Raw genomic sequence first — 23,858 nt, forward strand, 5'->3', positions numbered from 1 at the left:
CTTTCTTTTCTTTGAAGCCTGTGCAATTCCAAGAGGGCGGTGTTTATAATCAAAAGGAGACAGACTTCCCTTATGTCCAAATGGAGGAGATTCAGGCAGGCAAAAACCTGGATTGTAACCAACATTGGTATCTGGTTTTGTGAAACTGAAGTCTACCCTTTCCTGGCCCCAGATTTGTCCATCTCTATTTATAGCCTTTACTCAGAACTTTGCTGAAAAATGTATTATATATTGACAGTGGCACTTTGTGAACTCAGAGTTAATGGCTCCAGAAATAATCACCTTTGAGATTATAGTCTAACTTCTGCAAATTTTAGGTCTGACATTTTCTTTGCATAGCCATGAATGCCTGTTTAAAACACAATGAAGTAAAGTCTGAAATGCAGTATTTGTGATTTAACAAGCTGGAGAAATGGGTGGTGGATGTAAACTTTCAGGAGACAGTGCAGTATTGTGTCTTGGACTGAGAGCCCTTTTTGTGCTGTGGTTGGTCTCTGGAGAGCTGAGCTGTGAACACATGGAGCTAAGCTCTGCTAGCTTAGAAACCTCATTTCATCCCTGGGTCATGGGATGGTCTTCTGCCTTCTGAATCACTCTGCATCGTTTCCTTTAAGACAGGGCTGGAGGCACCTTCCCCCTTTCACCAAGAGCTTGGAGACAAAGGCAGATCGGTCATTGCAGTCATTAGAAGATATCTGATTTGATACCATCCACAACTTCTGCCAAGCCCCAGCTGTGCCCCTGCCCATAAGGCATTTTGGGAGCCTGAGTGGCGCCTCACCCATGGCCCCACCACCCAGGGGAAAAGCTGCCCTGCACTTGGCAGGTGCGAGATGGTGGCTTGCAAAAATAATTTCCCAGTTCCCACTGTCTTTTAAAAAGATAATTTCCTTCTTACTGTCAATAACATAAATCCCATAATATGGTTAGTGCACAGGAGACCAGTAAATAATTTAGGAAGCAGCCTATGTTTAGAGTGCATCAAGTACTAATATAGAGAAGGAAAAAATCCCCGCACATCAGTTACAGTAATTGGTGGAAGGCACCAGTCCGAAGGGTAATGAGCTCCATTTTTAAAGTACAAGGAAATTAGATTTTTATAAATGTCAAACGCAGTTATTGTCCTCCTTCCTTGAAACAGAGCTGAGCTGGCTGGAGCCCATTGTCTCTCAATCAGCTTTGTTATGGATTAGACACATCCCGTCTCACACCAGGAATGTGCTTATTAGAAAAATATCACTGCACAAAGCATACAAGCTTTAACACTCAGCCCATGTACTAATGGATACATGTACAATGAAACCCAATATCACGTTACAAACCTTAAGCTGACCTGAGATAATAAGATAGAGAAATCTGAAAGGATACAGATGAGTGCTCTCTTTGTGTGCAACAATTCTGACTACCTGGGATTTTAGTTTTCAAATAAAGGAGATAAAATGAGGGAAGGTGACTTTTCTTCTTGGCTGCTTATGAAAAAAAGCAAGCAGCGTAAGTCTTCTTCATAGTGACAGTGCTTGTAATCAGGTAGTGTCCAAATATTTTGAGTATTTTACTGGGGTCTCCTGGGTAACTGCAGTTTCACAGAGGACTTTTCTAACCACTGTTTTTTAGTTCTTTGCTGGAAAAAAAGCAAGAGGTGGTTATTTGTTTGTACATCAAAGCTAGCTCTGTGAATTAGTCTTTCATCCATAATGAATGAAAATGTTGCTAATATGTGTTAAAATACCACACTTCAGAAAATGATTATCAGTTATTTGTAAAGTGTGAGCAGAATAAAGAGCTTTGTAAAATCAAACCCCTTTCCTACATCCCTTTTTTAAACACCTTAGTTGAGGATAACAATCACCTGTCCGTCCTTAGCTCAAGATTGTGTCTTGTTCCCTCTCTGTAAGAGCTCTGTTAGAAAGCACCATCCTTCATGATGTGGAAAGGTTTAAGGATGCAGCCAAGCTTTAGCTTCCCTTTTGCAGTGATGAAATACAGATTCAAGCTACTTGTGTGGACTTTACCCCATGCTAACCCAACTCTGAATGCTGCATATGCTGTTTCCAAGGTGGTACTGTATCAAACACATCCCATGATTGTGCTGTGTTGGAGACCCAGCTCAGGACTGATGCAGGATGGATGGCTTTAGAGATGGTATGGTGGGGGATCATGTGAGTCTGTGCTGTCCCCTCTACAGGAAATTCAGCAGATGGACTAGTCAGTACTAGTTTGTTTTTCTGGAATCCTTTATTTACAAGTGGGCTTCTTTATGGGTTTCTTTCAGTTGCCTTTTTAATAATGTCAAGTTTTCCCTCCAGTCTTCTTCATCTCAGCTTGTGTGTTTTTTTCATTTCTGCTTCAACTGATTGAAGTCTCTGCTGTTGCCTGTAGGAAAAAAAAAGAGTAACTTGAGACTTCTATTTTACACAAGCAAGGGGTATTGAAAGATATTCCTAGCATGCATGTGTCAGTAGACACATGAACAGCACTTCCCAATTAAAACTGAAGAATTTCTACTGGTTGCTTAAAGTCCTTACAAAACAGTGTTCCATAGTTTGAATCCATTAACACCCACCATGGAAAAGTGATCCAGCTATTTATATGGCAGTCATTTTACTTATTTAAATTTGGTTTTATAAGCTAAAATGAACCTGACTGTTGGAGGAAAACAATGTGAGGATGTTACAAATATCTTTAAAGCCTCGGACACCATGAAGCAAATTAAACTAGTTTTCTGTGACTTTGAACAACTTTTAGTTCTGATAACTTTCCTTAATGTCTGTGCTGCAGCTGCATCAACCCCTGTAAATTAAATAAAGAAACAATTCAAGTCATCTCTGATGTAGTCTGGTAATCAGCAGCTGGTGATTAAAACATCCATATTACTCAAATCACAAATCCAAAGTCAGCATTTACATTTCTCTAGCCTCACTAGCTAGGCACTTTAGTTAATTGGTGCTCTAGGGCAAGTGTTATTAGTTGGCCTTCTGGGCCAGGGATGTGAAGTGCTGCTGCCTCCCTGCCTGCCCCTCACCCTGTGCTGCCCTTGCTCACTGCAGTGGTTTCTCTTCTCAGCACTGAGCATGGTTTGCAATGCTCAGGTAAAAGCAGGTTTCCCACCTGCTAAAGGGAGCTCACACCCACACTGGTGACTGGTGTGTGTTTCTCTCATTACAGCAACTGCTGCTCATCCCTGGTCCCAACTCTAATCACAACTGTTTCACATTTCCCATTGGGTCTTCAGGAAGCCTTGAGGCTTGAGCCTTTCTTGACCCTTCACTACTTAAAGCACCTTCACATAATGTCTGCAGCTGACCAGGTTTTATACCTCTTTGCTCTCTCAGATGTTGTTCTGTGCTCTGAAGAAGCTTTTGTGTCTCCCCATGGAAAGTGGGTATGGTGGTCCTCTTCCACAGTAACATCTACAGCTCTGCTGACACTTCTACTTCTGGAGACATGGTCTGGGAGGAGGGCAGGAGTGGTGTGGGGAGCAGGCACATGGCAGGGGCAGCTGCTGGCTTGATTTCCTCTGCCAGCCCAGACAGCTTTTGTTGGGAGCACCTGCTTGGCAGCACATCTCCTGAAGGGGCTTTCTCATCTTGGTGTTTTGGCTTTGGAAGTGCTGCAGGTTATAGATTAGCTGGAGAATGGTGACCACGCAATAGGCTGTGAACCTGCTTTTTCTTGTTATTTGGCCTTCTGCCTTAATTAATCTCATCTGAGGGATTTATTTATTTATTCTAACTGCCTGTGACTGGTGTCCCAGTTGGGAGTTTGCCTGTCTCATGTCAGCACAAAAGAGTGAATCTGTGTGTTCTTGGAATAGAACCCTTCTTCTATCATGCTGCATCTCCATTACTCCATATTAAAATTATTGTTTTCTTCTTTGGGGTCTGTGGACTCTTACTCATGTGGCACCTGCACAGTAAAACCCAGTGGGTTTCAAAGACAAAAGAAATCATTCTGCTATCAGCATACGGATGTTATGAAATGTTGTCATGTTTGTACAACAGCAGTTTTCCAATATTACCTCAGCTGTTCCCCATTTATTTTTAAAACACCACATGAGTCCAATCCTCATTATAAACCTAATTTTAAAGTATGCTGGAGGTAAAGCAACAGGACTAAGATAGACAAAGCTTTTCTATTAAGCCTGGAGACTCTTGAGTGCCAGGTTTCTGCCTGAAGTCATTTTAGCATCAGGTGAAAGACAGAGAAGCAAAAAAGAAGTGTTAATTGTAAAAGGCATGCTGTAGGCTCATTCCAGGCTGCATGCCAAGGCCTTAGATGGTCTTTTGTGTGGGGACGATGAATCCCTTTGCTATCAGAAACTCCCTGGATACAGTTCTGAGTTGCAGTATAACCCATCAGAATTCTGCACAAAGATCTGCCTCTGCCCTTCACAAGTTCAAACTGAGGCACTTGCTTTTACAGTGTGCTTGCCCGAGGTTCTTCCTCTGAACTGATTGGAGAATGACAAGATGCTAGAGAAAAAGAGAAACCTCCAGAGAGCAGGTCAGGCTTGGATAAGGTGCTGCCCCCAGTATATCCCATGCAGACCTACATCACCAGTCCTGACAACCCCTGGGGACCTGTCCTTGCCTTTTGAGCCTGGGCTTCAGGATTAATGGGATCACTCACAAATGCCACATCGCTGAGTCACGGAAAAGGTAGCTTAGGTGGATCATGTCTGTCTCCTTTCTTATTCCCTAAAGTCAGCACTGCTCTTAGGAAGGTCTGTCAGCCAAACTGTGTGCTGCTCTTGTGCTGAAGCTGCCACAGTGAGCGTGAAGGACCTGTCACCATCATATGTCCTTCCTCTGCTATGGCAGGTGTATTTTGGGAGAGCCCAGGAGTAGGGCTGCCAGAATTGCTTCTGTTGTTGTATAGTGCTGTCATATGTTTAGCTTCCTGTGTTTTTTTCTAGAAATGCTTAATTTAGCACTTTAAATAGATGAGTGACATCTATCTGTGGGACATGCAAAAATATAAAAGGAGTTCACTGGGATTTCCATGTTTATTAATGCTTTCTGGGCACCTCTAGTTAACCATGGTGAGGAAGTTACATTGAACATGAAGATGCTGCTGTGTGAGATCAAGTTCACAGGTTTCTGTGGATGAGCCTTTATTTTTATTGACCTTCTGCAACTTACAGGTTTACACTTTTGGTGAGTGGTTGGTTGTGTGTAGATCCTTCTTTTGGCTTACAGGGCACCACAGTGATGTGTGAACTTAGCAAATGTTAGCCAGTGATATGAACCTCTATAGAAACAGATTCTGCTTTAGGCATCCTCGGCAGCCCTTACTGGGAAAGAAGGAACCTACTTAAGCTGCATTCCCTGCTCCTAATACAAGCTGTTTTCAGCAGGAAGCAGGTTCTTCTAGCCGTGTGTGTTGCTCTCCACAGCGAGCAGTAAGCCTCACAATGTATAGGCATGAAATGTCTTGTAATTCTGAAACAAGGTAGCTCAAACTTGCAAGGAGAACTAATGCCTAGTAAAATTGCAAAGCCATAAGAAATTTGAACCTTTACTGACTAGGGGATTTTTTTTCCCTGCTGACTGAAGAGGGGTTTGTGGCAGACCTGCCCTTCCATGGCTGGCAAGATCACCTCTTGTGTCTGAACAGAGTGGAAGCAATGAACATCCACTCTTCTGCTGGTGCTTTTTCTGGCCCAAATGCGGAGGACAAGGTTTGGAAGAAGATATTTGTGCAGAGGGACTGGACTTAACATGTGCTTTGGGCCCCTTGTCTGTCCCTCCTGAATGCTGCATAGCTCCTGTGCAAAGACAAAAGCCTAATCTCTGCCACTTTCCAACCCATCCCCCCCAGACCACAGAGGCCTCTGAAGACAGGTGGGGAACTGTGATGGTACTTGCCATCCTGCCATCCATCTTGCTATAGGTGCATTAAAAGGCTTTAATTCTTATTAATTATATGTATTTCTGGCAGGTTTTTTTTTTAAAAAAAATCAACAATGCAATATGTCATTAATAACTTCCTTTTAAACAGGTTGAAGCCATGAAGAGAGTACTAGAAAGTCTCAATCTTAATATAGTTGAGATGGTGGATGAAAATGCAACTTTGGATGGTGGAGACGTCCTATTTACAGGTATAATGGTAGTGAATTTGCTGTTTACATGTTCTGACTACCTTAAAGACTGCATGTTACCTGATACCAGCATAATAAAATGTCATTCCTGTGGTTTGCTAAATCGGTTGTTTACTAAATGTCATGAAGTAGCGGGGAGATGAGTTCTCAGTGCAGCCCTCGGTGTCCTGCCTAATACTTGAATAAATGGAGTAGCAGTACACACACTACAAAGAACAGCACTGTGCATACAGGTTTTATTTTAGCTTGTAAAGTGCCAATAAGAAAAATGCTTTCAGTAGTCAACTGTCTGGGGCTGTTTCATGTTTCTTATATCTAAGCAGCTAACATTCATCAGACTCATTTTTAGGACCTGTAAAAGCTTGATGCAGACAATTGTCACAAGTTCAATTAATTAAATGCAAAAAAATGCATTTTTAGTTTACCAAGATGTGGTGGAGTTGCCTGTCAGATGTCATGAGTGAGACACCTTACATGCATGGTTGACTTCAAAGATGAAGATACTGCCTGTGTTTTTTATGTCATTAAACCCATTAGGCATTTTCTCACATCGGCTGCGCACAGGGTTGCTCCCTGCCTGTGCTGAATAAGCCTGTTTGTTTTCATCAGCATCACAGTAGACTGGCTGCTTGCCTTAGTGCCCAACAGGGAGGGAAGGGTCTCCTACAGAGGCAGACCAGGAAGGGAGGCCTTCCTAAGGCAGTGCAGATCCAGCACTGATTTTTCTCTGGTGCTGGAGGATGCCGAAGACTTGATCTGCCTTGAGACCAGAGGAAATCTCAAAGGGAGAGGGAAATGGTCAATCAGTGGTATACTAATCCAGCCCAGCTGTTGTCTTTCCTGACCCAATGACCACTGCAGAGATTTAGAAGAGGAAGCTATTTATGCTTCCAGTTAAATGTGCCTTCTGGAAAAAGATTAATTGCTTTAGATTATCAGCTCACAATTGCAGGTTGCATTCTTTTATGCTGAATTTTCAGTTTAACTACTCAGCTTGAGAAAAGAAATATAGAACATGAAAAGCCATGAAAGATTACTTCAGAATGTTTCTAAAGCCAGTCTGCTTTTTCATTCCAGGAAGAGAATTTTTTGTGGGTCTTTCCAGGCGGACAAATCAACGTGGTGCAGAAATTCTGGCTGACACATTTAAGGTTTGTAGATTCCTTCATGCTACAGGAAATACAAGCTGTCATTCACTGAACTAATTGAACAATTGTACTGGCCAAGATGTTTATCATACGCCTATTTTATTTTAGACCTAATTAAAAAAACAAACAAATGATGGTACAAGTTGCTGAAAAGGTTTGAGCATCCTGTAAAGTGATAGATGTTGTAGTTGGATCTGAAATTTGAGATTGCTGCATAAAAATCAATTGGATAGTGGGAGGCTGTTATTTTTTGAGAGCACATAAGCATTCATGTTCTTCATGTTCTCATGTATCAGCCCTGTGTTCTTATTGCCAGTCCCTGGAGAGGTTTTATGTACCTACTTTTTAATTAAGCATTTTAATGTATTTCTTTATGGTTGCAACAGCGGTAGTATTTGAAACATGTTCTGGATTTTATGCCAGTTTCGAGAAAAGACAAGCTGGTCCAGAGGAGAGTGTCATACTTAAATGGTTGACACTGTGCCCTGGGGTTGATAATTTGCAGAGAGTAAAATTAGTTATGGAATGTCTATATAATTATGGAACTAGGAGCACTTTAAAAATATTTATAGCACCCTTCCTTGTTCCCATACAGGATTATGCTGTCTCCACAGTCCCTGTTCATGATTCTTTGCATCTGAAGAGCTTTTGCAGCATGGCTGGACCAAACTTGATTGCTATCGGATCAAGTGAAGCTGCACAGAAAGCCCTCAAGGTAAAGCACCTAAGAAAATATTCTAAACAGCATATCTCTTTCTGTTTTTTTTTAAATATCTGATTAAGGATGCCAGTACTTTAAAACACATAGATGAGTGAAAGAGGAAATTACTACATGTTGGGGTCACCTGTGTGTGCAAACCATAATGAATGTCTGTATCAGACAAGAGAATGGTGATTTTGATTTAACTTTAGTTATCTTAAGGAAATAAACATAATATACAGGTTATTATTTACAGCTTTGTAGACTAAAAATGTGATAATTTGGTGTTAAAAGGGAGGAAGGAGATACAGTCAGACCAGTGGAGATACGTCAGATATTGCTGTGAGGAAACTTGTCTTCTATAATTCACAGAGGAGAAGTAAATGTTCTGTCATGAAGAAGGAGGGAGAAGCCCTATACTTGTATAGAGTGTTTATAAACATGAGCAGATTTCAACTACAATACTGGTTGCTCAGTGCTGCAATTTGAATTTGAGCCAGGGCTAATCTGAGAACTCCTAAATTTGATTAAACCCTTCACAGTTTGACTAATCATGTTGCAGTGCATCAATTTAGCTACTGTAACCAAAAACATTTTTTGTCTAACTTGACCAAATATTCCTGGTAACTAACTATCAAGTAAACACCAGCCTTAATTGAGGCAAAGTAATAAGCAGATACTTGTTAAAAAGAACATGATAATTAACAAGATAATCCAGCAGTCTCTGATTGTTGGTGGATATATTTTTGAAAATAAATGAACTGTCAGTTTTCAGTGTGTTTCTCTGCACTGGACATTTAGCAGCACATTTGCATGTGTCTGAGGATAATGTTTGCTCACACCCTGCCAGGTGAGGTTAGGAGTTTGGGATGGAGCAGGGTTTTTTCCCATAACACACATACTTTCTCATGATCCTAGAGAGCAGACAGGTTACATGAGGCAGACATGTCACAGCAACATACGAAGTTACCCAGAACATGTTCCAGTGAATTGGATCTGGCTGTTTCTCCAGGAGTCTAAATCTCTTCAGAGAAATTATTGGCAAACAAAAAAAAAAAATTGGATAAATTGTCTGTCTTGGAAATGATGGCATTTGCAGTGCTGCTGATCACCAGCTTCCCCTAACATTTGAATTCTTGCTTTTGACAATATATTTGTATTTGTTTACTTGCCACCAAAGCAAAAAAAAATCAGTTGGCAATAATCTTCTTGCAGTCTTGTGGAAATGCAAGTGCAAGAGGATGTTGGAGGCACTGAGGGTTGGAATTAAAAGCTGCTCCTTGGATTTCAGCAGATCAGCTGAGCTGCAGCAGTGCTGTCAGCTGTTCTCCTGTTACCCAGCAGAGTCTGTGGCAGTACAGCCCCAGAGCTTCTGCCGAGTCTGCTGCCTGGCACAGCCCAGCATGCCACTCCGTTATTGTAATAGCTTGTTATTTTAAACCCCTCCTTCATTTTGCTGTTTTTCATGACTGGAAATGCAATCATACAAGCAAGATGATTGAGCTGTCTTTAACCATCTCTGGTAATTGAGTTGTTTTCGCATGTCATGTTAGGCAGCTGCTACAAGTGAACTTCTACATCATGCTATGCTAGCATTTTACATTTAAAACAGGATTTATCTGCTTACAATCTTGTTTGAAATAGAGATTTTTCTTGATTGTTCTTACTGGTGCAACTTATGTATCCTTACAATACTTTAAAAATAGAAAAAGAAATTGCATCTGGTGCTCACGTATGGCCAAGTGCAATTGATTGTGAGTTCAGTGCAGTATGTGTAATGTAAAGCACTGCAAGTGAGCTGGGAAATGAATCCATTGAGTTTAGGATAATAGACTACATGCTAGAAGCAGATAATAAATCAGAAAAGACATTTTAACCATTAAATCCTCTTCAGGTTTTGGCAAGTGTAGTGTATTTATTTGGACTGCAGCTGAAAAGTGGCACTTGAGGAAACTTGGTGAAAGAAAGAGACAGATTAAGTGCAGAAAGCACTAGGGCCTCTGGTGACTATCACATCTGAAACTTTAACTTCCCTATGCTGTTTTCAGCATGCATTTAATTCCTTCTTGTAGTTAAACCTGTTTATAATTCTGTACATGTAATTCCACATTTGAACATTAGCCATGGCTGTTGAGAAGATGAAGCCTGGGATTATTTTTCAGTTCCCTCGGTGAGGCCAGGTTTTCCTATAAACATGTCACCTTTGGGCTCTGATAATGCACTGTCAGAGTTGCTGACCTTTACTGTGAATGTGAATGAGGACAGATTAGGGCTGAGACAGTGCCAGTCCCAGTGTAGGGAGCTGATGTGGCAGTGCTGCAGGTGAGCACTCTGTGCCACCTTTTCCCCAGCAAGGGACACAGCCCTGGGGTCTTGCTGGGATAGCAGAAGAGCAGGAACTGGCCCAGGCCATAATCCAGTTCAGCTTCCGACAGCAAAGGCAAAAGCTAGGCAAGGTGACAATGGGAACTGTGACACAGCATCGCATCCGTTGCACATTCCTCTCTTGTTCTTTATACTAAATCCAGAAAAGCCACATTTGTGGCTGTTTGTATAGGTTGGTACAGAGCAGTTTCCCTCTGCTTTGTGATGAGTGAAGACTTGGACAGCAGCAGGTGACTGTGGATGCAGTCCTTGATCCAACCATCTCTGTCACCCTTTGGATAACTCAGTAGTAATCCCAGAGGATCTGAGGGTTGCACATGTTATTCCCAGGCTTTGACAAGCTCAACTATTCCCTTGCAAGCAGTATGGATTGTATCTGTAGCAAGTTCCTACTAATAAAGTCGTTCTCCCACCCATTGAGAAATGAGTCTGTCCTTTGGGTAGGCATTGAGCAAAAGACCAGCCCTAGGGTCTCTCCACAGGACTGGTAGAGAGAGCCTTGGTGTGAATCCACTGATCTGTGGTAATGCAGGGTGCATGGGGATTGCTGATGGATCTTGGAAGGGAGGGCACTCATCCCACCATATGGCCTGAGCTTAGTCCTGCAGTCAGCTGAGTCTGGCATAATTCCTCTGAGATCTGGAGTAATGGAGTGCCATGAGAAACATCTGAGATTTCAGCTGGTTATTTGAGAGGAGCATATGCTAATTACAGAGGCAGTGTGGCTGTGGCAGATGTCAGGACTGAGTGGCGTTGCCAGTCCAGGTGCAAGGCAGAGCAGGTGATGCAGCTGACGGTGTAACCCCTCGTGTCCCCTCACAGGCTTGTGCTATCAGGACCCAGAGCAGTGATGACATCTGCACTTTTGGTGCTGGTCATCTTGGTATCTTGGAGTCCAGTCTCATTATTCAATGGGATTTCTTAATGGTCAGGACTGTTGGAGTAGTGCAATGCCATGACTTTAGCAATATTCCTTTCTTTTTTCCTACTGCTTTCAATAAGAGCTTGGACATGATTGTCCTCACTTGTTCTTGACTCTCTCGCTCAATATCTTCTGTTGGGAATGGGGCTGCTCATTCATCCCCTAAATTATTCCCTGGAGGATGCTATTGCTAATGCAGCTGTTTTGACAGTGGTCAAGGGAGGCTTATCAAAACCACATCTTAAGGATAATATAGAAAGGAGTCTCTTCTGGGTAACCATGCCCTTGGTCTGTATCCAAACTATGATCAGAGCAGAGCTTTTAAAAACTTGAGCACAAGGAGTTCTCACATTGGCAGTTGCCCCCATTCCTTTGATTAAATGCCTTTTGTTCTTACTCCATCTTGTGTAACTGAAGTCTCTGCAGTGTGCCAGCTTTTGAAGAGCTGAGTACTGTTCCCCTGCATGAGAGGAGGGTTATAGTGCCTGGATAAAGCAGAGGGGTTCCCAGCTCTGCCACAGAAGTGCCTCCAGACACCTGAGGGAAAACATCTCTCTGGTGTTCGTAGAAAACAGCCTGTACTGTCATGCAGCAGGAAAAGGCTCAGCTAAATCTGCTTTTCCTATCGTCTGTATAGCAACTGTCTTTTCTAGTAATGCACAAGTTTGCATGAAAACATTATCTCTTCTTCCTTAAGAATTCATCATTTGTGCCTCTGCTTATTCCCCACATGAAGTCATAATCCTCTATTTATGCTATCACAATGGGTTGCTGTGGAAATCATTACTAATATTAATAACCCAAAGAAGATGACATCAGGTAGGGAATTAGCAGAAAGTGCAGATGAATGCTGACTTTTTTGTAATGCAGCAACAAAGAAAGGTTAGTGAAATACAAAGAACTGTTGAGAACTTTTCTCCTTAAAGCTAAACATTAAAAATTGAGACTGCTTCTCTCAGCCTTGTAGATAGGAAAATTAATCAATTCATAATCAATAAATTAATCAACTTATAAAATTCTATGTACTTTCCTTTATCTCCTTCTGATTCTTCATTACTGTATGAATTAGGAGTACACATCATCTCAGAGGATGTAGGTCTCCACTGAGTACCAGATGACCCCCTACCTTAAAAAGTCAACTAATTGGGTTTTACTTTGAATTAATTGTAGATGATGTAATAGACACTGCACTTACCTGATTGTTAGTGATGTTCAGTTTGCATATGTGCAGAAGAATCTTTGGAAGATAAAGATTCAATAAAGTATGTATTTATAGACTAGAGATCATTGTATTAAACAGGCAGGTTTTTTCGTTTGTTTTTAAAGAGTGAGGAAAGTGTCCCTTTCAATACACGTTTTTCCTCACCAGTAAGGCAGTCAGCCACAGGAGCTGGGTCAGAGGCTGACTGAGGAAATGTCATTTGCTTTGTGTAAATGGGGACTCACGTTTCTATTCCTTTGCTTCTTTTTTTTCCCCTTTGACTATTCTCTCCTCAAGTTCCTGTTCGGAATGACAGGATGTTCGTGCCCTTGCCTTCTCAACTGAAAGCAACAGCCGACGTAATCCACTTCCTTTTCTCCTTCTCAGGTCATGGTTTCCCTTTGCAGTGGTCCTTGGCAGAGCTGGCAGGCAGGTGACAGTGTGGCCATGAGGGATGGTGCAGATGTGCACATGAATGACACTGGGTACCCATCACATCTGTGATGATGCAAAAGGCATCCCACGCCAGGAAAGGCCGAGGAGAAGGGTGGGAGAGGTTGCTTAAAAGAACTCTTCATTCTGGAAAACATGACTGAGAGGGTGCAGCAGGGAGGCAAAGCCCAAAGCCCAGCTGCTGAGACCGTGGGTGGTAGGCGGAAATTAAAGCAACACTCTGGCTGTGTATGGACTGAGAAATGTGGTGTACTGACCATGGCAGATCAGGGCACTACTGGCTTCGAAGAGATCTTCAATGTAGTTTGTGTCTATAGGTCTATGCTGTCCTATCCTATATCTCTATCAGACTTCTTGGTACCTGACAAGAAGGCTTAGATCGTTCTGCTTTGATTTATGCTGCTCACAGTGGCTGTGATGGCCCCTTCCTACTGTGCCTACTATACTATTGTTGCTTCTGCCTGTCTGCATGTCAGGGGGGACACTCCTGATAGATCTTGACATTCCAGCAAGGTCGATGGCTTTTCCAGCTCTGCTCTTCTGTCCCCTCTGGCCAGCCTAGCCAAGTGTTTCATGGTCACTGCTTTGTTTCAAGGAAACTCTGAGAAGCTGCTGAGTCCCTGTGCAAGGCACATGGCATTGTGGCACAGCTCATCAGCTCCACTCTGTCCTGTACTTTCTTGAATTGAAGGCTGCTGCTTTCTCTCTCTGGTGCAAATTGTTTCTCTAAATATGAAGAAATGAGGAATGAACTTCAAGGACAATCAGGGCAATAAATCAGTGAATGAATTTCAGTTTCAGTGTAAAGTGATGTGCAGCTGGGACAGAGAAAATGACAACTCTGAATGTCAGTGTGATGTTATTCTGAACATCACATATGAAATAATGTGCTCTGACTGATCATTACTGCAGAAGTTATATCCTGAGCTTGTTGAACTTTCTAGCTCAGCTGAAAACCAAATGGAGAACATAATTTTGCCACTGATAAAGCTGTGGTGCATCTGCATGTTGTCTGTTGTGTGTACTTTGCATGCACGGGCCCTTCATTTCAAAAAATGTGAAGTATTACTGGAAAGATTCAGGTAAGTTCCACTGACAGATATCTGGACAGCTTGCCTAAGGAGACAAACTAAGCAAGCTATGATTATAACCTGGAAAAAAATACAACTGAGATAGGATCAGAGATGCCTAGAAGGTCAGGAATAATGTGGAAAAGGTGACCAGGGGATCAATTGTTCACTTTGTCTTCCAGTGCAAGAATCAGGGGAGCTCTAAAAGTATGTAAAGGTAAGCTTTAAAGAGGCAAATTAGAAAAAAAAAAAAAAATAAAAGAGAAATCTTTCCTTGCACAGTACCTGTCTGAACTCTGTCACTACCTTGCTACATGTTCAAAAGCAAACTGGACAGACTCCTGGGCCTGGGACAGTGCTGAGCTGGTATCGCTCTGTATGACAGCTGATGAGTTGAGGTTCCTGGAAACCATGCACCAAATCTTGGTCACCTCCACTCCCTGTCTTGGGATGCAAAAAGTGGGTACCATCACCTGAGAGTGGAGACATCCTACCATACAGCACTAAAAAAGCAGCTCTTCTGGGCGCTGCAAGAATTTAAAAAAATCAGATTTGGCCATCAGCACTATTTTCCATGTAGCAAGCAGTAATTTACCTTTCTCAGCTGTCCCTCCAGATGGCAGTGGACTGGCCAGGTGCCTGTCTTCATCTTTTGCCTTTGCTGCATAATGGCATAGCCCAACATTGTTCCCAGACAAGTGGTCTTTCCTCCAGAAAAGAAACACATTGACCTTCCAAACTCCCATAGAGCCTGGGGGCATGTGACTGCCCATTGCTGTTATCCTCATTGATTTTAGTTTCCCTGCCCCACAAAAATACTTCATTTTTGTGATTGTAGGCAAAATCTTGATGTAGTTGAATCCTTTCTCACACTTTTCGTTCTCTTGGATCCTAGGCCAAAGGTTGCTTAAGCATCAGTGTCAAACAGACCAAAGTTTAATGTGCTTGGAAAGAAAGAAAATAGGTGGGATAGAAAAAATATCTTAAATAGTTTGACGTGACTAGTTTTCTTTTAAGAATACTTTGACTTGAAGGATTTGAGAAAGGATAGCTAAAAGTTGGTGAGGGAATGATCCCAGGGTTATGTACACTCAACTTGAGCTTAGATTTGATTTTCCTTTTAAATGCTGGTGGTCAGGAGAACAGTAGCTAATCAATACAAACATCAAAACCTAGAAATGTGGGCTTTTCTGTCAGCATCACACAGGCATTTTTAAGTGTGATGCTCAATGCCCTGTTAGCAAGAGGAACATTCAGTGTATGTTTGGTGTTGCTTGTGAGGATTTGGATATAAAAATGTGCATTGGAGTCTGGATGTGAGTAGGTTCCAGAGTGAGTGGGCAGCAGGGCTCAGACTGGGGCCTTCCTCATGGAGGGGGAAAAATTTGTAGCTAGGCTTGGCCTCTTTTAAAAGTGCATGCAGTCATCTTAGTTCTATCAGTGATAATAGACCTGAAACACATACACATTTTTCCTTCATGCATAATGCTGCTTCATAGTTAGGATTATTTAGCTTATCCATTACCTCAGTTGTCTGAGGACACACTGTAAAAAAACTATAGAAAAGGCATTTTAGGCTATGTGAATGACTTCAACATAAGGAAAACATGACTAAGGGCTGAGAGAATGTGCAGTGAAAATTACCCTCTTTAGGCTGAAGAAAATTCCCAGAAAAACCAGGCACGCGGGAAATGCCTGGCTCTTAACGTAGCTGGTTGTACATTTGTGGACAGAAAGCCAGCCCTCTATGAATTCATCATACTTTGTATCTGATAGAAAATACAATCAAAGGACCTTGCTTTTATCTTCTTTTCTCTGCCCTGGAGTCAATCTGGCCAGGCACATGTGCTTAATGACTTCACATAATAGAAATAGAGAAAACCACATGGGTCTGTTAAGTACCCTGATTGTGTCATATTGGTGCATTTCTGCTGCATCCAGAGCCTCCCTGTGTGGCAGGTTTGGGGTGTTATTGCCTGTGCACTCTCTCAAGTAAGTGGTTTTTGAAATTCTACTGCAACAGTCAGGCATGGTTATAACAGCGATGAAAGCTTGCAAATATGATTTCCTTTTTATCTTAAGAGCTGAGGAAGGGAGTAATCTTGTATTGTCAAACCTCCAGTTAGTAATAAAAGCTTTCTTGTGGTGTTGTTCTGGCTAGCTGAGATCCCAGTCCCACTATCACAGCTGTGTCCTCAAACTCCTGTGCTGCTTTGTCTCACTTTCTCACTCAGGTTTTGTTATTTGTTTCTGAACTAATTCAGCCAGTTTGTGTGCTTTTTAGTACTGAAAACATTCCTCTTAACATGCCCTTGGCATCATCTCTCATGTTCCCCAAAGCCAGTCCTTGAGGCACTAGAGCCCTGCCACTTGTCCTTTATTTCTGCTTGCTGCTGTAGTTCCCACTTAAGCATTTTGCAGAAGCAAATGAATGGGAGACTTGTCTTTACCCTTCTGCTTAAGAATTCTTTCATAATTTCATATGGAAGCGTTTCAGAGTGGTTCACAATGTATTTCTGGTGTTCCTACAGAAAACCTACAATATCAGAATTCTATTTCCAATAAGGAGTAGAGAAAGAACTGTTCAGGAACTTTGTAAAATCCAGACATAGTGTTTTTTCTTCTACTGATGCATGTGTTTTAGTTCAGATTTAATAAATGTTTCCTTAGTCAAGGCTTAAAAACGTTGTATAGGAAGGAAAATGGAAGCTGCAGGTAGAGGACATGTCTGCTGACTGGTTACCAGGTAGAAGAGCCACACGAGGTGCAGGTTGTCTGCAGCATCAAGGAAAGCAGAATAAAATTAATCTTGGCAACGTAACAGAAACAGAATTATAAAAAAAAAAAATTAAATTAACTGTGCTAAGCATACAAAAATACAAAATTACATCTGGTGAAGTAAAGGTGCAAGGATTTTTCCTCAGAAAAACACATTAACCTTTTATGGAGGTAGATGTGTCCTTGGGAACTTGGGAGAGTTTCATAACATGAGAAGGAACAAGAAATGACAATCTGATAACACTTCCTCAAGAATGCATGGCATTCTTTGTTGTGAGTTTCATGTTCTCCACGGGATGTGGATGACTCAGGCTAGAACATGAAAAATGTAGACCTATAAAGGATTTAGTTACTGTAGGTGTGGGCAAGCATGAGTTCTTTGTTGCTTCCCACTATGTTATAGACCCTGTTATAAATCAGCTACATGTAGTATTTCTTTAATGAATGAGAAGTAGTATAGATGAATGACCTTGGAAGCAACTTAATGACAACGTTAACTATGCCTAAAATTGAAGTCTGCTTTCTGCTATGTGATGTAAATCTCTAGGCTCTCCCTGATAAGGGAATTTAGTTGAAAAATCTTGTTAACAAAAGACCATTTTTTTCTAAAGATAGTATTAGTGTGAATATTTTAAGCTAAAAAAAATAAAAAGCCTTTTCTTTCTGTTTGCATCTTTGCAATGTATGTGGGAACACAGGTGGGCTGGGGGAGAAATGGAAACACTTGCATTTGTTTAGGTTTTCAGTAGGACCAAAGTTTTGGACTTTGAGCCTTGTTCAGTTCTGCATTATTCTTGGTCTCTGTGAGGCTGAAGCTGATGTAAAGATGGAATGCTGCAACTGGGAGTCAGGCATCTTGTCTTCAGGCTTTTCCCATCCTTACTAAAACAGATATGATCCAAAACATGGCATTGCATGCTTGTTGTGTCCTGAGAGTCTCTGTCTCTGAAATTTCAGCCAGCCAGGGTCTACATTTGTGTATGAGCCTGATATTTATAACCCAAACCTCTGAAACCCAGCAGCTCTTGTGTTGCAAGGCGGGTATTGTGTTGTCCCCTTGGGAACGGGGATTAGCGCAGACGTGCCTGCTCGCTCCCCAGCACAGGTGCTTAGTGAAAGAGTAACTGCTTGCAGAGCAGAACGGAGGTCCTTGAAAAGAATTAAGATTTGGCTGATATCCAAGCTAGGAGCCATTCCTGTCCTGTTTAGTTTAATTCATACTCATTATATAAATATTGAACAATGGTTGCTTTTTTTATAGGTGCTGAGCGCCCATAGTCTCAGTAAATCAGGAGCAGTTTTGTGTACTCAGTGCTCAATCCTTGAGGAAAAGACCCCACAGAGGATGCTTAATCCTGCTGCTTGCAAGAACCATTGCGCAAACGTTTTCTACTGCTCCTTTCCATTAGGTTCAGTAGATTCTTCCATAAAGGCAGAGATAAAAGGAGCTATCTGTACTTGCCGCGTAGCAAAATGGCCCTTGGCTGCCTTGGCAATCACAATTAGCTATTTCTGAGGATTCTGTTCTCCCATTACTTTGGGACTGCTAATGTGTTTGATCTGAATAGCTGCACTTTATGTCTCCTGGCAGACCATGCAACAGATGAGCGACCACCGCTACGACAAGCTGACAGTGCCTGACGATGCCGCAGCAAACTGCATCTACTTAAACATTCCCAGCAAAGGGCACGTCCTGCTGCACCGAGCCCCCGAGGAGTACCCGGAGAGCGCCAAGGTGAGAGCCGCTCCGGGCTGCCAGCGAGGCCTCCGGCAGCTCCCTTGCTGCAGTGGGATGTGTGGGAGTCCCAGAGCCAGCAGGCCGCGTGCACGGGAATGTTCCTGCTGGTTAACAGGGATGGGATGGCCCCTGCTGACAAATCCGTGTCTGTTCGTCCTGTAAATACTTAGAGAAAAGGGAAAACAAAGGTGCACGGTGTAATGATTTTCTCTTACATTTTCTTTCCTGAACAGGTATTTGAAAAGCTGAAGGACCACATGCTGATCCCAATAGCCAACACAGAACTGGAGAAAGTAGATGGGGCACTCACCTGTTGCTCTGTGCTTATTAACAAAGCTTCAGAATTATGAGTTTACAGAGTCCCTCCCTTGTAACTGGCAATAATGTTACACACAAGGTAGACGAATCTGTATCCACACTTTTATTGTTTTTATTGACAATCTACTGTACCACTGTGCTACTAACCCTTGTTTACAAATTTTTTGCATTGTGAATTTTTATTATGTCCTTGCAGATGGTATTTAAGGTGGATGTAGGGTTTGTTGGGAGCACATAACTCCGAAGTAAGTTAGTCCCATGGGCTAGCGGAAGACAATTATAATGGCTAACCCTTAGCTTTAGTGATTTAACATATCTGTGTGAAAATTTTATGAAACCCAGCTAATTCTCAATCTTTCAAGCACCTCTGTTGTCTTTACACTGTTCCCTTCTGTCTTCTTTTCTCTTGCTCCCTTGCTCTACGTGTTTTTTTCCTTCCTCAGTTTTCTATTTTCAATGGTGTAAAGTATTAGGGGGACTGAGGAAAACTCAGTGGGTTCTTGAACCAAGTACCTTTTGTAGTAGGGAAGCTTTCCATACACTAGCTGGAACAATAGGCAGTGGATTAGGCTCACTGCCCTGGCCACATCACAGTGCTGCTACTGGGCAGAGTTGTGGCTGGAATCTGTTTCAGACATCAGGTACCAGCTTTGGAAAAGCTTCCTCTGATGTGGGAGTGTTCAAGGGCAATGACTGCCTGGGAAAGTTGAATGACAGAAGAAGAGAGTAGTGCAGCCACACAAGTTGTCTCCTGCAAACTCAGGTCCAAGTCTCCTGCTTAAGACCATGACTTTCAATGTGGTGAGAATGAGAGTGGAGTTTTTAAAAAGGCCAGATCCTAGGAAGCCTCTGGACCACAAAAATTAAATACAGAGATGCAAAAGAAATCTCAAGGATGGGGGAGTTAAATCTCTTTGTTTACATCTTAATTTTTTTTTCTCCTTTCTGTTTTCTGTTTTTTTGGAGGCCACTTACTAGCAAAATTCAAAAGAAAAGGGTGATAGAAGGAGTTGAAGGACAGCTATTCCTGGATTATGCCCATGAATAAGGGAAGCTATTTTTTCCTGGAAGATTGTAATTTTTTCTTTATCTGCCCTTGGGACAGTTTTCCTTGGAACAATAACCATCTTATATTTTTTTAGTGGCATGAATATTCACTGTGGTATTCAGTTAAGGCAAATATAATTTTTGTAGCAAATTCCTCAACATGTTTACCCACTGAGTCATAGTTTTGGGTTTTTTCCCCTACTGCAAAGTGAAGCACACACCAATTGTATTCACATGCTTCTTGTTAAATCATTTGTAAACTAAGGATGGGAGCAATTCCTAAACAGAGGCAGTAGTGGGAACTCTCCAGAGACTGACAAATAGTCTGAACATGTTATCAGCTTCCTAGACATCTCCTCCACCTCTCCTGAATCGCTTGTGGCATGTTGCTGAGGTACAGTAGGAAGTGAGTGGGCTTGTGAGGGGGCTTGGGCAATGTGGTCTGCAGGAAAGCAAACAGTATTAACCAAATGCCAACCAGGATATCCTTTGGAAACCTGCATGCTGTTTTGTGCAGTCATAAGGGAGGAAACACAAGTACTCGTAGGTTCTCTCTGGCATATCTCACACTGCATCTCAGCAGAAATGAGAGGAAAACATCCTGGCAGCTACCAGAGTACCCCTGATGCTTCGTGGGTGCACTGTTTGTTGCGATGACACGAGGTATCGTGGGGAAGAGAGCAGTGATGAGCAAGTGTATTGTATGTGAAAAGAATGTGTCCCAAAGGAACTTCTTCAGCCAGCCAAATAGCAAGTGGGGGGTTTTCCTATTTATGACTCTTCTGTCCCAAAGGGTTATCCTAATGTTTCCCCTTTGTCTCTTCCATTCCTATGCATCATTATTTAAACCTGAGCCAGGTGATCAGGCTCTAAGGATGTAAATGTTGCAGTGGGGAATCTTTTTCTGCCTTCCCTTGGTGCTTTTTAAATATTTGATAAAGTATCACACATTTCAAAATAACTTGACATTAAACAGAGATTTTGCGCTCAAAAGTTGCCCTGCAGTATTGAGCTGTGAGCTCCTAAAGGCAAGCTGTACTCTGTCAGAAACCTGTGCAGCTGTGGGAGCTGTCAAAACTGAAACAGTCCTCCCATCCCAACTTGTTCATGTACCTCCTGGGGCCTGGCCCCCATCCATGTCCTTCAGTCCTCTTCCCTCCTCTTGCTAGGGAGCCAGAGCATCCAGCTACATTTGGAGTGTTAGGCTTAGTAGGACTTCTATTTTATTTATTGTTAAATATTTCTATAGTGTTGGTTTTTTCCTTCTTCCACCCTCCCTCCCTCACCTGTCACCTGTCTCCTTAGACTCTCATTTCTAGTTTGCTCATTAAGGCATGACAAAGCACTTTTCTCTCTTAATCCCAAGTAATTTTGACTTCTATTGTCTCAGTTCTTTCTTGAGTCTTTTTCTTCACTTCTCCTTCTTCACTGTTCACAGTATCCCAAGCCATGATGGACTGTCCTAAATTCACTCCCTCTGAGTAGGTGCCAGGAGAGGGGAAAAACTTAGAGGGTCTGCTTTGAGTCTGAGCAACTTCCTTTGAGCTGAAAGGATGACAGCAGGAGCTGTAGATCCAGAGAGTAACTGGCCTCCTGGGTGACTCCTCTTTTTAAGATTTCTCCAGAAAAAAAAGAACCGTTTCCAATGACACTGCTGTTACCTTGTGTCCTTGAAAGCCTTAGAATGGGTGACAGTGAAATCCCCTGGCTCCCTAGGGGAGGGAGAGGAGGAGTCGGGATTTCAGATCTGAGAAACAGCTGTGTAGACAGAGAGGTTGGGTTTTCATCTCTTGCCATTTAGTTTTCCTTGGCTTCAGGGCTGCACTTCGGTGTACAGAAGGCAAGGGAGTGGCTGAGGGACCTGAATTCCTTCAATTGCTGTATTCAAACTGTGTAACTTCTGGCACAAAATTTAGGTGCTTTAAAACCACACCTGCTCTCTCTCTCTCTCTTGGCCTCTGTAGGAATCACAGCCTCTTAACAGAGATGCTCAAAATTACATCTTAGTCTGCTGCCAAAAGTTACCTAGGCTGGTTAGTGGGCTCACCTTCACCTCACAGCTTCTCCTGTTAATCTTTATTCTGGCATTAGAGAGAAAAATATTATGAGCACTTCAGTTTATGTATTTGCAGTGTGGTACTAAGAACTAAAATCATGCCAAATGCTTCTTGTTCTTGCTGTTTGCTGTTTATTTTTCTGTTGCCCAAACAATTCATTTGTGAGGACATTTCTGCAGTGACACATGTGCAACTAATGCATGTCCTGTACATTTTGTCACCAGAACATTTCTCAGATGCCTGATACAAATCATCATTCTTGATTAATATAAATAATAAAATCAAATCCCAAACCAAAAAAGGAGATGAGACACTGAGCCACTGATAGTTGCCCACATAAAACTCTTGATAACAACTGTCAGGCTGTATGACAGAGCAGACCCATACAGAAGTTCTTGTGGTAATAGCTCAGCAATGTGGCTTGAATTATTCATCAAATGATTTTTCCTTTCAGCAATCAGTTTAGCTCAGTTGAAATGAAAGAGACAAAATGTGCATTATAGATATTTCATGGATATTATCTTTGCTAAGAGTTTAGGGAGATCTGTGATATGTGGGTTTCTTTCTTCAACAGGATTGAATACAGTGTCTCTCTCTGTAATGAAAATGTGAATGCATACTGTACCTTATGAGACAAACTTGAATTCTTCCATTTATGTATTTTTGTGTTTACCATGCTGATAATCAGTTTTCAATACATGCCACTGTGTGAAGCTATGCTCTGATTTTTTTGGTGATTTCCATGTGATAGGAATAGAGCTCATAGGCACCACTATGTCCAGGTTTGAAAACAAAAGGACAGTATACAGAATGCTGTTTGTTCACAGCAAATTGGAAAATATGGAAGCAATGAGCTTTTGATTTTGTTCAGCTTCATATATGTTTAATCAGTGAAGTCAGAGCCAAATTAATAGAAAACATCAACATCCACATGGAACCATTTGAGGAAAATAACTTACTATTTAAGATTGTCTATTTTTGCTTTTATCAATAAGGAAGCTGAAAAGATAAGCCTGCTTAAAGAATGGTATTTGTTAAGTGGTTGTGAACAAAGTATCGGTGGACCTCATGTATTTTCAGAGAAGTTTTAACTGGACGTGTGATGTAAATTGTATAGAGTTGTATGTGAATCGTGTTAGTCACTGTTTTACATTGTATTGTTCTGCAGTGCACAAATGTGACTACTGAGCACGGAAGCGTTACATTCATTAAACTTAAAATCTTGTTGCAGTATATATTTCCCCACTTTTTGTGCCAAAACATCAGTACATTCCATAATCAGTTCTAATAGAGGTTTGCACTTTGATTTTTTTAATTTTTTTTTTTTTTGGGGGGTGACTCTTGCAGTTTCAATACTATATATCTCCATCACAAAGGAATAAAGTGTCAGTTGTACCGTGCCCTGTGTAGTTTGTGCTTCTTGTTTTGGAACTGAAAGTATATGTACTTAATATTGTTTCATGCTGTCTTTTTATTTCCAAGCTTATTACATACCTAGAAGTAAAGCCAATTATAGACTCTAGCACTGAAACGTTTAATTCTGTTAGGGGAAATCTTGACTCCTTAAAAACAAATTATAATTTCAGACTCTACATCTAAGAATAACGTGTAGAGAGGAGATACTGCCTGTGAGTGGTCGTGATTAATTTTATTGCTGCCCAAGGTAACAGAACAGATATTAACATAGTAGAGTATGTTTCTCTGTAGTGCCTGAATTTACTGTAACTTACAAAAGGTGAAACTACAAAGGTTTATGGCATTCCCATTATGGTAAAATTATTCACAAAGCTCTTCTGTCTTTTCTCCCCACAATCTCAGGAGAGATGACTGCACTCCAGGCATTGCTTTAGGGTAACGTGACAGATAACTGCATGTTTTATGTCTAAATCCTTCCTGGTGTGTGCTACAAATAGTGCACGTGGGGCTACTCTCTGCTTGCAC

General features: G+C 41.7%; 1 protein-coding gene across 1 annotated transcript in view; it reads left to right on the forward strand.

Annotated features, from left to right (window-relative positions):
- DDAH1 (dimethylarginine dimethylaminohydrolase 1) overlaps positions 1 to 23,317 on the forward strand; it is a 57,811-nt gene extending 34,494 nt beyond the window's left edge. Inside the window, exons 2-6 of the mRNA XM_015636702.3 lie at positions 6,001 to 6,100; positions 7,178 to 7,251; positions 7,844 to 7,963; positions 18,349 to 18,492; positions 18,729 to 23,317. Of these exons, the coding sequence (XP_015492188.1) occupies positions 6,001 to 6,100; positions 7,178 to 7,251; positions 7,844 to 7,963; positions 18,349 to 18,492; positions 18,729 to 18,845 (555 nt within the window). The 3' untranslated portion in view covers positions 18,846 to 23,317. The remainder of the gene's footprint in view (positions 1 to 6,000; positions 6,101 to 7,177; positions 7,252 to 7,843; positions 7,964 to 18,348; positions 18,493 to 18,728) is intronic.
- The last annotated feature ends 541 nt before the right edge of the window (positions 23,318 to 23,858 follow it).

The sequence above is a fragment of the Parus major genome, chromosome 8, assembly GCF_001522545.3.
Source record: "Parus major isolate Abel chromosome 8, Parus_major1.1, whole genome shotgun sequence".
Classification (NCBI taxonomy): domain Eukaryota; kingdom Metazoa; phylum Chordata; class Aves; order Passeriformes; family Paridae; genus Parus; species Parus major.